The 14,186-nt window shown below is 36.9% G+C and overlaps 1 protein-coding gene and 1 non-coding gene across 2 annotated transcripts in view; both read left to right on the forward strand.

The window, feature by feature from the left end:
- CEP295 (centrosomal protein 295) overlaps positions 1 to 14,186 on the forward strand; it is a 42,095-nt gene that overhangs the window by 17,850 nt on the left and 10,059 nt on the right. Inside the window, exons 12-19 of the mRNA XM_062514283.1 lie at positions 396 to 487; positions 617 to 1,679; positions 2,568 to 2,739; positions 2,876 to 3,028; positions 4,521 to 4,649; positions 10,007 to 10,113; positions 11,624 to 11,738; positions 13,286 to 13,504. Of these exons, the coding sequence (XP_062370267.1) occupies positions 396 to 487; positions 617 to 1,679; positions 2,568 to 2,739; positions 2,876 to 3,028; positions 4,521 to 4,649; positions 10,007 to 10,113; positions 11,624 to 11,738; positions 13,286 to 13,504 (2,050 nt within the window). The remainder of the gene's footprint in view (positions 1 to 395; positions 488 to 616; positions 1,680 to 2,567; positions 2,740 to 2,875; positions 3,029 to 4,520; positions 4,650 to 10,006; positions 10,114 to 11,623; positions 11,739 to 13,285; positions 13,505 to 14,186) is intronic.
- LOC134041478 (small nucleolar RNA U2-19) lies at positions 11,272 to 11,355 on the forward strand. Its single transcript, XR_009933020.1, has one exon. It is a non-coding gene; the product is annotated as a small nucleolar RNA U2-19 (small nucleolar RNA).

The raw sequence follows: 14,186 nt of genomic DNA on the forward strand, positions 1-14,186 counted from the left end.
GATGTTGAAGGAAAGTAATCTTTTTTATATATGAAATCTTGCTTCATTTGCACAACCAGTACTCTTTTGAGCGCCTGATTGCATTGGAAGTGCAACTACATTGGCTCATTGCTCCCTGAGTTTGCAGGGTGTATTTACCTCTTTAGGCTAAGCTGCTGTAAGCACCGTTGTCTTTGATGGTGTGTGCAGAGAGAGGCTGTGGCTGTGGGCCATCTGTTCTAGAAACTCCTTTAGCTTCATTGCCTCAGGCTGAAATCTCACAGACTTCAAACATGGTGCTACCCAGTGGTTTCTGTAAACTTGGGCAGAAGATCATACATCTTAAGGTTGCTGCCATAATAGTTTTCTGTGAATTAGTTGTATATGTGCAATTAAAATTATTTTATTTTGATTAGACTGGGAATGTATCAGAAACCAGGAGTCCAAGAGAAGACAGTCACAGACAGATGATACGTAATTTTCAACAACGCCTTCTGCAGCAAAAGAGGTAAGTGTCTTTATGGAATGTAAAATGTCTTTATGGAATGCCTGTTCAAAGTAATTGGACTTGCCTTGATTATTGAAATTGATGTTTCTTTTTGTACTGCTCTGAAAAGATTGTTTTTGCTCTGTTCAGGTTGCACGAACAAAGCATTGAAGAAGCTAGAAAGAATCTGAAGGAGTATCAGGATAAACTGAAGCAAAGGTACTTGTCTACTTCTGAAATAGCTCTGAGCACAAGGGAAACAAAATCCATTAATTTAGAGCCTGTCTCAGAGCCGCTCCTACAGATGCAAGGAGCACAGCCAACACAGTACCAGGCATTGGAACAAGTTCATGCCCAAGAATATGCACGGTCATTACCTGTGTTTTCAGGAACATTGGGTATGTTGGAAAAACCATCTTCACAGAACCAGGAAGAGGAAGTGCATAATATATGTGCTGGAAAATCAGTGCAGTTTTCAGAGGCATCAGAATTGAAGCATGTAGAGTTTCACTTGCCCTGTGACTATCCTTCACAAGAACAAGTAGGAATGTTCGAAACTGCCAGTAATCACATCCGAGATCCATTCCAGTCCCATTTGCCAGCAGGGTCAGTTAGGAAAGAAGTGGCTGAAGTAAGAACACAACCAGAAGCACACCAACAATACGTTAGATACATGTTGTCTGCAGAAAGTTCCTCTGAGTCTTCAGAAACAGTACACTCTGAAGAGTTATCTCAAAAGATATCTAACTATCAAATCAAGACAGGAGCTGGAGAACAGCATCCATTTAAGACATCCCTCGTGCCAGCAACAAAGAGATCAGCCTCAGTTGATCCTTTAGCCTATCAGCAGGGATCTGTAGAGAGCAGCAGCGAAACAAGCCCTGATCAACTCCTATCTGAACCCACGATTCTAGCCCATGAAGAATCTGAAGCCCAGGACGTTGAGGAATTCTTGATATCAAAAGCAGGAGATGCATCTTTGTTAAGTTATTCTGGTATACAGAGTTTAAGGGACCAAGTGTTGGCCTCAGCACAAAGCATTCAAGCTCAGCAAAAGTATTTGAAAGAATTGCAAGAGCAGCTAGATGCACAAAGAGAAGCTCTTCTTTCTAAACAGAAAGTACAAGAAAAACTGCTTTTACAGAAGCAAGATAAATTGAAGGAACAGATGCAGAGACAGGAAGAGGCTTTGAAAGAATTTCTAAACAAGCAGGTAAGCTTTCTAAACACTTGGCATGTGTAATCATCTAGTAGGTGATTAAACTTACAAGTCAATGCTACAGTGTACCCCATGGAGTGTTGATAGTTTTAGGTGATTTACCATAATGAAAATTTTCATTATGACTTGTGATTTTTAATCAGTACTTTTCCTCTGTAAAGCTCCAAGAGTCTAACAGAAGCACTGTGAAGGTCCCTGCTTGGTCTCTGAACATAATGCCTATTGAAATTGTTAACGCTGTTTGAAATACCTGTAGGTGAAGTTGTCTTCAAGTCTATAAATGCACCTCTATGTGTAGAACAGCCCCTGTATTAAAAATACTGAAGTAATGCCTGGAAGGATATCATAAGCATCTTGAATAGATAATTTTTAAAGCTTGTCTTTTTGTGTGTTTTCCTAGGAAACCCACTAGGAAATTGGTTTGGCAGCTGCAGTCTTGAGTTGTAATTTGTTTGTTTCTCAGTAACCGAAGAAAAATCTAAGTTTATTTTTGAGCTTCTAAAGAGCCTCCTTTGGCCTCTCCTTGTGTTTTTTCAAACAGAAGCCATCTTAGAAGAATAACTGTTCCCTGTAGCTCCTGTCTTTTGATTTTTCAGTCTCCAAGAAGCTAAAATTCTTGAATTCAGAAGCTGAAAAACTAAAAGCAGACTTTTCAGGAGTAGTTCCTGTTAAAAATTATGAGTACTCTGATCTAATCTCACAATGGCCTTGAAAATGCCACTGATTGTGTTTTAGCACATGAGGTTTGTAGAGCTCAATAAAGTACCTCCATGTCAAAATGTTTTTGTGAGCTAAGCAGATCTGTCTGGCATACACACAAGAGAAAATGCTCTTTTGATAAATGAGTATAATCTTATCTAAAACTGCTTCTTCCCTTCTAAGGTGAGACATGTGTGCCCAAATGCAGAAGTGACAGAGGCACAAAAGCCTGTCAGGATGAAGAGAACTGACTTCTTCCAAGTCTCAGAAAACTACCATCAAGAGAATTGTGGCAAGAATAAATTTCATGGAAGTGAAACAATTTCACGGTGCACTGGTCCAGTTGAGCAAACTGGTAAGGCTGTTATGTTATTTTTCATTGTAATTTTTATTGTTTTACAGCTGAGATGGAGTTCTCTCCTATCTCTCCAAGTTAATTTGAGGTGTGTGTGTACACATATTACTGCAACATACTAAACTTTGTTTTCCAGAACAATCTGAGAAAGTTCTCTGTAGAGTACAGAAATGGAGATCTTCCAAACCACCAGTGACAAAAGTCAAGTTAGGGCTTGGTTTGCAACAACATGAACTTAGTATTATACCAGAGGTAGACACACCGAAGAGTTGCAGCCTCTCTTTGGCAGGTAATGTATAAAATATACAAGTGCTGTTATGAGTAGTAGATTGGAGGAATATAATCTCTTCTGAAGACTCTTTGAGATTATTAGGAAATAATAGCTGATACGGTTGCCTTTCTTAAAGTATTACTTCTATACTAGCAAAGTTGTAGTTCAGAAAAGTTGATTCTGTGAATGTCTAGAAAAACAGAATTTAAACAAAATTTCACCAGGAAAAGAAAATTCAGTTACTCCATGACCTGGGTTCCCTGTTGATTTTTCATTTGGGCAGGATCTGTGTTAATAGGCAGTTGTACAGTAACTCTGAAGTGAAATTGGTAGATTTTGTTTAAAGTTTTACCTTTTGAACATACCAAGAAGGTGACTGAAATCTTTCAAGTGGGGTGCTAGTATCAGTCTTCTACCATCTTTTAGACCATCTTTTTAGGTTTTTTTTTTCTAGTTAAAAAACACTAGTTGCAAAAAAAAGAAATGGAGAGCAATAAAAGTTTTATAAATATGTTTGTTACAGTCTGCAAGCAATGCTTTCCAATTCCCTATAAGGAACATTGTTTAACAGGTGCAACAAACTCATGTTGTCTAAAGGTAAACATTTAATTTTTTTCAGTGTCTCTTCCGATCTAAGATGTAATGTATATTTTACAAAGTTTTTTGTCGTGTTCTTAAAAAGGCTCAGCAGAACAAAGTGAGTGATTATAGGCCTGTCAGGCTGGCATTCATTGCAAAATAATGAAACAGCTGATGTGGGACATCCTTCAATTAAAGGAAAGTAATTAATGCTAGTCAGCATCAGCTTATGCAGAACAATTCTTGTTGGACCAATTTGATATCTCGATTAGATAGCAAGTTCTGTTGGAGAAGATTTTGATGGAAGAATATATTTATGTTCTCAAAAGCACTTGGCTTAGTAACTTACACTTAGCTGTATAATACTATTATGATCCACAGGTGATTTATTCTGATATTATCAAACCATTGGTAGTTAGGAAAAACTTGAGATTTTTATTGGATTGGATGGCCAAAAAAGGGATGTTTTTCGAGCTGTGTTGTAGAGAAAGAAATCTTTAAACCAAAGCAGAGAAGTTGTATTACCTCTGGACCTGGAGAAGTGACTGCAAGTTTTCTTGGATTTGGTGTGTGAAAAAATTTGAGGTTTTGTTTTTTCTTTTGAAAAAATAGTTTGGTGGATTTAGGAACTAGCTTTTGAGAAGTCTATGATCTGTGTAATCTTTCAGCCTGTATGATGCATAGACTGAGGTGATATATGGCTAAATTCATTAAAATGGAGACCATACAAACTCAGCAGTTTATTTCTGTAGAATAGAATGTGCATCTTAATGTTCCTCGTGAAGTGCAAAACACTTCCTTTTTATACCTAAACTGATCACAGATGTTTTAAATTCAGATAGAACAGGTGATGGTACTGGAGAAACTTCACCACTTTCAACCTCTGGGGGGTTTACATGTGCAAAACATCACAGTCATGCTCTTCATGAAGGTACCTTTCCTTTGGGCATAACAAACTATGCAGGAAAAGCCTCCAATGAAAGTCCAAAGCAAACCAATCCATCAGGGAGATTATTACAAGAACTGCTGATGATGGCTGCTGAAACTTCAAATGATTCAGGTGAGCAAATCCTCTCCATTCAAGAACACCATTCAGCTATTCAGCATTGCTGATTTTGATGCTGTTTATTTGTAGAATATGACCTGACTTGTTAAAGAACATGCTATTTAATGCTATTAAATTTTGAGTGTGAAAAAAGGATGTTTCAATAAGCACTTCAGAATGAATGCGTTTTTATCATTTGGGTTTTTGTGATCTGTTGCCATTCTGGTAACAAGTCCACACTGCAGGACACTTCATTGCTGGCCAACAGTTTTTTTTTTTTTTGTCCAGGGCATGTGCTTTTTATCTGTAACCTTTAGAATTGTAAAAGTTTGCAGGAATTCCAGGTGGGAACCTGTTTTGGCAGACCAGTTATTCAGTACCTGGTGATTCTTGTATTGATACAAAGGAAATCAATGCTTAAAAAGACATCTGGAGTGTTAATGTGTTGATGTAGACGTCCACTGGAAGATCAGTGTGCATAAGAAATTACTTTAAAATATGGTTGAGACAAAAAATAGGCTGAGGTCATCGTCAGCACAAAAAAACTTTGAAAGAATCTTGTCTTAGGTGTGACAGACATGAAAATTGAGCATTGTAGAATATTTCAAATTTAAAGACTATAAAGATCATCAAGTCCATCTCTCTGCTTCTCCCAGGATTACCTAGAATAAAACCATTTCCCAGTTGCTCCTTTGAACTCTGATGGCCTTAGTGCTATGATCACTCCCTGGGAAATGTGTCCCAGTGACTGACCACCCTCTCAGTGAAAAGCCTTTTCCTGATGTCCAATCTGAGCTTGCCCTAATGCAGCTTCATTCCATTTCCTTGTGTTCTATTGCCTTGTTTAGTGTCAGGTAATTATTTTGTATCTGCAATTTCTATTTAATTAGGGAAGTTATGACTGTCTGCTCACAGTTCATTAGCCTTGACTCTAAGCTTACAATGCTGGAGTTGAGCCAGACACCTGGAATTTTCAAGCAGCTGAGACAGCTCTCCAACTAGGAAAAGTCTGTGCATAACCAGTATTCAAGAGAGGTCCATTCTGCTTTGACCTTTTCTAGTAGCCATCATAGGCTTTTCACATGTTCCACTGATTATGTCAAAAGGAACAAAAGTGCAATATTATAAGGACTGCTTTAGCTCTATTCTTGTCTGTCTATGAATAGCTTTTATTGAACAAAAACATCTTTGAGGATAGGCTGTGTTCATAGGTGGCAGAGTTACTCTGATTCCATAAAATAAAACAAGTTGTTTTGGTTATCAAGAAAAAAGTTTTGGTTAGAAAGTTTTGTGAATGTTCAAAATAATTTTGTAACAGGGACATTGAAACCTACTAAACATGTTACAGGTTAACTTGACTGGCTTTATTAAAGAACAAAGATGACTAGTTTGTAAAACATTCACTAAAGCAATTTGAAGCATATTACAAGAATGCAGCGTTGTATGGTCCAATGCAGTTTTCAGTATCCATCTACAATATTTTTGGAGCTGCAATGGAGTTCTCAGAAGGTTGGCAGCTTTCACATGCCCATTGTTACAAGCAATACAACTATGTAGTACACATCTCCTGATTTTGCTAGAAATTTCACCCTAAGCTTTAATTTTTCATTTAGTTTGCACTGAGTCATCATTTCCAATTCAATCGGATTTACTTGGAATTGAAGTTGTTTTGAATAAGTACATATAAGCTCATTTTCCTTCAGCTGTTTCTTTATTTCTCAGAATGTACCTTTTGAAGTATATCTATCTATCTTTGAACTTCAGTTATAATGGAAATACTTTGTCTTTTAACCATATTTGAAGAAAATACTTGTATTTTTCTGAGTAAGCTGTAGAACCATTGCTAGAGCATCTGTTACCAAATTAATATAAAGTATCTTGGTGTAGTGTCTATTTACATTATAGACTATTGTATATGAACAATGCTATAGCTTATGTAAGAGGATTAGAAAACTTCATGTGAACATCTATATTAGAAGAAAAAAAAACCCCAAAGCTTTCTGTGATTATGTGCTTAAGAGGATTGCTCTCTTGAGCAGATCAGCAACCAAAAGAGCCAGCAATAATCTTGGTAACATGTAGGCTGTGTGGCTCTCTTTGGTACTTTCACTAACTAGTGTGGTATTTCAGCAAGAAAATCTACAGTCCCTTGCACTTTAAATACTAAGTTTCTGAAGGGAAAACATAAGGTGCATTTTAGGCTGTTGCCTAAGATTTTTTTATTTGGTTTTAAACCTTTTGCTACTTGATTCTTACCAGAACATGTTCGTATTTTTTTCATGTTTTCATGATGTAATTGTATTTCTACAGGTAAGAGCAAATGAATGCTTTGTGTGATTCTTGACCTTGTTCTTTGAAGTTATGTTCTTGGTGGTTTGAACCTTTCATCAAATAATATAAGTCTTACAACTTACAAGGTGTACTGCTTTCATGATTACAGAACCACTAGATGTGTTCAAATCCTTACTCACTGCTCACACGCTTTTTCAAATCAGACATCAAAGATAAAAAGAGAAAGTTGGTAAATCTGCTTTTTACAAGCAGATGCTTTATCAACAAAGGTGAGTTTCCTGTGATAGCAGAGTTGCCTTGGGGTAACAGGCAATTTTTAAAAAAAGTCTGTAATTAGCTGCCTGTATAGTTTGCCTCTCAAATTTAGAGGGAGCGTGTCTGTAAAATGGTTCTTAAGGACTGCTTGTGGTTGGTGGGATGAATCCTTGTGCTCAGTATTGAGTGGTTGCAAGTGCTACACATACTGATCAGCTGGTTGCAGCCAGAGGACAGGTAACTGCTGAAGTGATGTTGCACTGAGTGCCACCAGTGAGTCTGTAGTCTGAGATGCTCTTTTATATGCCACTGATGCATTGATAGGATGAGTTGGGAACCCTTTGGATACTTAATGTTCTTTCCAATCCTGTTTAGTTAGAATGGGCTAATAGAATTCAAACTGTGTGTAGGGAATTGCAGGGTAACCCTGCAGGTGAGATAGGCAGTTTGATGGCATAAACCTACTTTCCTTAGGAAGTCAGCCTGGATCTAGTGAGTAAGTTTGATATATACACCTCTTCCACAGTTCTCTTTCAGGACAGATCAACAGGCTTGTCTCTTTGTATTCATCTGCAGTGGTTCCCTTGAGCAATGTTTCAGATGTGATTATCTTCATGTGTTGCTACTCTGTACAGGGATGTTATTCCAAGCAGGACTTTTTTTTTTTGATCCAAGCTAACCTAAGATTTCATTTTATATCTAGTAATCACAAATTATTGTCCTTAATTCAGCATTTCAGCAGACTGTCTTTTCCATTTCCATTAGCTTTTGTTGGTTTGTCTGTCTACATGACTGGATTTGGACTAATCCCTGGTTTTATACTGTCTTCACTGAGTGGCTGAATTTTTGGGCATTTGTCTTTCAAATTGCACCCAAAAATAATTGTTGCTATTTTACTGCTATTTCTCCTGGGGGGGGAAGGCATTTGGGATATTACAGATTCAGCTTTTAAATATCAATTCTTCATTGTGGTGGCCAGGAAGTTAAAACATGAAAGTCCCATGTTGATGTCAGGATGCTGTTGGGAACAAGAACCCTGCACTATTATTTTAGAGGAGGGAGAGAAGACTGAAAAACCCTTCTTTATAAATCACCAAATACAGGATTTTAAAGGGTATTAATATAATAGAGTCATGGGATATGAGCATGGATTTTTAATTAAATAATTTGGTTTATAGCATGAAATTGATACTGTTCATCCCTGGTATTAAAGTCACAAGAACAGTGCAGGTTATTACAGTTCAGTAATGAAACATTTTTAACATAGCTGTCCCTAGAATTTACATACAATAGATTATTAAATGCTTGAATCTCATCTCTAGTGTATCCTGAGTTACTGCTTGTCATGGTGATATTCTAGAGAAAATAAAATAAATTCTTTCAGAAAAGTATCTCTAATGTTGATGAAAAGGTATTAGGAAATGGAGAATTATGTGGTAGCTCATTCTGGCATTTGGTTTTTTATCAAATCTTAAAATAGTCTTTTTCTTGTTTCTGAATGTCTGACAGCCATTTCTAGACACTGCTTCTTGTTACAACTTTAGGTTCAGCAATCTTTTCTACTATGCATTTTTCTCCTATGGAGCTATTTAAATTGCAATTGATTAGATGATTGCGGTTTTCGTGCTTGTTCGAGGAATTTTCTTGAAGGCTGTGCTCATTTTCAGGATTCTCTGTCTCTTGTATCCTGCTCCAAGGAAGTGGAGCAGACATGAGCAGAGTATTTGGTCTCTAAATAAATGTGTTTTAGATGTATTTCCTTTCATGTTTTGTACTTCATCCTTCATGTCTGCTGGGTAATAGTGGCTATAGGAAATATTGGGGTTTTTTTCCTTCTGCCTGAAATGAATTTCAGAATGTTTCATATTTATTGAGAACACAATCTTTATTATTATCACATTGTATCAATCATCACTGTTGTTGCTTTACAGAGGGAATACCTTCCTTTTTTATAGTATGAATTAGAACAACCAGTTTGCCACCTGGTAAGAAACTGAGTTTCAGCATATACGAAGTAGTGTTAGGATTCAGAAAAAGTTAGATCTGCCTAAGTAGAGAGTCTTACAAAAGCTTGGAAGTTGAAGTGTATGTCATTAGCATTCTTTTTAGAATTTGGAGAAAACATACCTACTTCACTTGTTTCATTTCAGTTTCATACTTAGCACTTCTTTCTTGAAAACTATACTGGAAATAAGAATATGTATTTGTTTATGACAACTAATTTATAATCATAGAATTGTCAGACTTTGAAGGTGTTATCAGCACTGAATGAAGAAATTGCATTTTTTGGGTGCTGCCGTAGTGGGTTTTTTGCAAAGATACTGATCTTACTTTTATGTGGAAAGGCAAAAGTGACTCAGTTCCGTGGTAGTAGTCATGCTGTAGTAAAGGAATTCAGTGTTTCTGGTTTCTCTGATTCACATGGAATGTCTGCTTTTCTTTGTAATCACTGTAATGGTGGTTCGTAAAAGATTCCACCCACTCCAGTGAAATGATTGCAGTAACACTGGCAAAGCCATGTTTCATTCTGCTAAGCCAAAACATGAATTTTGATCTCTTCCTGCCTGCTCTGTGGAGAGCAATCGGGGTAGTTAGAAATTTTAGGAAGGCATGTCAAGGACCACAGGTTGCAGATGAAATTAGTGGTATGGTGGAGCAATAACTATTGTGTAGGTGAGAGAAAAGTGCTTAAGGATGGGCAGAATCAATGCCCAAAGAGTACAGCCAACAGCAGTGGAGTGTTACTGCCCTCTGCTGTGCATTGCTCACTGTGAATTCAAAAATGGTTTTTTGTTCCTTATTGCTTCTATTACTTTTGTGTTCAGCCCAGTCCCAGGATTCTCAAGTGTCTCAAGATTCACCAGTTGCTGCTGCTGAAGGTGGAGAGAGACTTAGAACAAGTTCTGGACCATCATTCAGGCTTGATAATATGGTTGGTCATATCAAAATAACTGTATAACTCACTCTTTATTTTGTGATGTAATCTTTCTTTCTCATATTGGGTGGCTAAGAGCAGGTGCACTATTCTAGATGCAACAGTAAAACAAGCATCAAGTAAAGAGGTAACCACTGTGATACATCTACTGGCTCTGTTCCTGTTCATGCAGTATGGGATGCTGTTGCTCCTCTGTCAGGGCACATCATGGGCTTACACTCAGCTTGCTGAGACTCCTTTTTCACAGTGCTGCTCCCCAGGCAGGCCCAGTTGGGACTGGTGCTCTGGCTTCTTCCTTTCCATGTGCTGGATTTAGCCCTTGCTGAGTTTCATACCATTCCTGTAGAGGCAGACTCAGAAGTCCTTCTGGATACCGGCCCTGCTGTTCAGTGCATGGGATGCTTCTCCTGCCTTAACGTATCGGCAAATTTGATAAAAGTGTGGTGTCACCTCCTCTGGGTCATTGCCAAGGACAGAGCCCTGTGTACTTGTTCCTTACTTCCACAGAGTGTGTAAACCTTCAGTCACTGACTTCTGAGCCTGATTATCCACCCAGGTTTTTACCCTTTTTACTGTCTATCCATCCAGATTGCAACATCCAAACGGGGATGATAGAGTATTGTGAGAGTGTTAAAAGCTTTGCCAAAACCAGCACCAATCTCCCTCCTTTCTCTCCCTCAAAGATTATATCATTTTGGTAGCAGATAAAAACAGTATTTAAAACATGCTGTGTATTACATGGAGATGTGAAAGTTTACATTTACCTTAGGATGTAAATGTTTTAGATGTGTATGTTAAATACATATATACATATATATAAAAAGTAGTACTTAATGAAAAATGTAGCAGAAGGATTTCCAAGATTTTTTATTTTCTTAGGGTACATTTTAAGTCAGAGTTTGAGAAGAACTGTTCACATCTAAATCTTCAGAACTATGAAGTACAAGAGCCCTCATTATCTGCTTTGTAACTTTGTAGAGCTTACCTTAAAGAAGAGAATGCTCTAGAAGATTTTGTATATTTTAGTTTAATTTCACATAATTAGATTTTAAATCTCTTAGGTGTAAAAAGCTCAATATTAGAAGTACTTGTAAAGTTCATGAGTTTAATATTTTGCATATATGTCCCTCTGAGATCCACAGTTCTACTGAAGTGGGTCTGTGATGAGAAATAGCCAAATCTGACCACCAGAAGATAAAACAATCTTCCAGGTGTCATGATTTATATGCAGTTCTGAGAAGCTTTATATGAGTGAGTGTGTGTGTGTGTAGTGTGTGTGTGTGTGTGTATGAGAGAGAGAGAGGGGAGGGGGCTGTTGGGGAGTGGTGTGCCTGGACCATGGGGGTGTGAATGTCTTGTACTGAGCAAGGATGAGTCCATATTTGCCTGACTGTGCAAAACATGAAGGCTCCTACACTTGAACTGAGCTCAGAATAAAATGTGTGGGTTTAGAGCTTTACTTCTGAACATGTGAATGCCTGATAATAGGTGTGTTACTTTATCCTAGGAAGTACCAGGTTCAGAGGCTTTCATGCAACAAATACCCTGTGATGTAACTTCAACAGTTTCCACTGGCAGCTTTTCAACCAGTGAAATGTTGAAAGCAAGCCCTGTTGACACTGGTGAGTGTTCAGGTTTTGTTGTTCTTGTAAAAGGAAAATGGTGGTTTAATTTTATGGCAAAATGGGTCTAACTCACCTAACCTAAGTTTTGTAATAAGCTTATGTTGAGCTTCACTTAAGGTTGATTAATACACATTACAGAGCTGAGTATGATCAGAACCTTTTCTTCTGTGCTCATGATTTTTTACTTTTATAATAATTTGATATTATTATACATCTGCTTTGGCAAAGGATATTTTGAGTTTTATTATGCAACTGTAGCACTAGCAGCTTTCAAGTGGCAATTTTTGTTTTAAAAATTATCTTCAAATGATACACTGATAAAAGTTTTCTCATCAATATATATATAATGGATTATTGCAGAACTATGATTGTGTTGCTGTTAAGATGCTCTTTCCAGTATATGGCTTGTCACCACAGTAATTCTTAATGACTTATTTGTCAATATGGGATTTTAATGCCATATTGGCTTTTAATAGTTTTCTGGTAAATATGTTCTTACTATTTTTTTGTCTGTAGTCTGCCTCTTGATGTTGTTAGTTTTTTATAAAATCAAAAACAATTCCTTAATAATAAATACGTAAGTGCTTCTGACATTATTACTTGTGAACATAGAAGTGCGTTTGAAATTGATTAGATAGTGACTCTTGGATTAACTTACTTAGAGGCTTGATACTGTGTTATTCTGACATGCATCTGATTTCTTAAGAAACATGTGTTATCCCATGTTTATAAATCAGTTTTTGAAGATTATAGTTTTTATAGCCTGAGATTTCAATGGCTCATTTTAACCCTAATGTTTCAAACAGATATTATTTTGAGTACTAAACTTTATAATTCAAGTGACACATCTGTGTTTTATTGATGTAAGAGAGCTAAAGCCATTTCTAAGATAATTTTCTTGTAGTTTTTCTTCTCTGTTCTTTTTTAGTTGTGAAAGAAAAATACCAGAAGTTTTGTTATTTGACTACATAAATTTTTCAATCTAGATGTGTCTTCACCATACACTCAGTGCTTAGTAATGACCTTTTCTGGTAGCTTTGTGCAATTCTTCTGTAAACTTATGGCTAAAGAAGAGTTGGTGTACTTTTTAGGAACATAGTTTTGGTTGTTTGTTTGATCCCTTGGCTTTCTATTGTTGGTATAAAGCAATTTCTGTTTGAGCACAAATAAAAACACTGTGGGGTGTCATAAATATATTAAAGATCACATGAAAGGATTGACACATTTATATGCAGTAGGAGGTAAAGATGTGCTAGTTAGCATAAAATAGCAGTATTAATTCTTTTCTGATTTTATAATTTCAGTATTTCCCAAATCTACATTCTGTAAAAGTTCTACATACTGAATGCTCCCTAATTAGATATTAGCAACTTGCATTTGTGGAAATGTGTGGCAAGGTTTGTAGGAGTGTTGACAGGAGACAATTAAAGAAACAAAACCCCAGAACTCTATGAATATTTCAGGATTCTAAGCACTGTCTTTTCAAATGATGTAATGTAAGTGGTTTTTATGCAAAACTTTGAACATCTAACTTATTATTTCAGGATTGTCTTCTGATAGTAGAGGAGATGTAATTCTGAGAGAAACAGGAAGCCACCCTTGGAACTCCTCACTTCCTTTTACCTTGCAGCAGAGGCAAGAGAATTTGTCTGGAGTGTCTGAAGGAGAGATGTACTTTTATAAAGAAAACCAGATACAGCAGATCTTGGGGAGACCTACTGAGAACTTGAATTCTTACTCAGAGGACAATACACATTTCCAAGGTATTCATTATTTTATTGCATTTTTGTGCTGCTATCTGATCATACAGAATGAGGAGCTCGCTCAGCGTTGGTCTGTATTATTCACATTCAACTTCCATTTTAAAGTCAATAAGGATTCTACATGCAGGAGTTCAATACTTTGTTCTTGGAGCTTGGTGGTAGATATATGTTCACAAAGCATTATCCAGTGCAGAGAAAAAAAATTGATAGACCAGGTCTCTGTCAGTTCTGTGCAACTTCCTGCCACTGTGGCTTGGCTGCTTGGTACCTGTGCCATTTTTGTCACTTATTTATGCACAGCTTTCACTTGAAGAAGGTAGAGAAGTACTATATAACACTTCATTGTTCACAGGGACTTACATAGTTGATGGAACTCTGGCTGGCTGGCTGGTGGGAGTTTTATGCTTCCTAGACAAATGTAGCAATTCATGAAAATTAAGAACATCATTATTAGCTATCATGAATATTTAATTCAAATCACTTCCTCCTGGAATGTTTGAAAACCTCAAATCAGATAATTATAGATTAATCTAGACCCAGAAGGACCTTCCTAGTTATGTGGCCCCAAATTTTCCTTTCTTCTCACAGCAGAGTCAACTTAGACCAGGTTGGTTAACAGCTTGTCCAGAAAAGTTCCGAGTATCTCCAAGGACAACGATTCTGTACCTCCAAGTGACATTTT

This window comes from Cinclus cinclus, chromosome 2 (assembly GCF_963662255.1).
Source record: "Cinclus cinclus chromosome 2, bCinCin1.1, whole genome shotgun sequence".
NCBI lineage: Eukaryota > Metazoa > Chordata > Aves > Passeriformes > Cinclidae > Cinclus > Cinclus cinclus.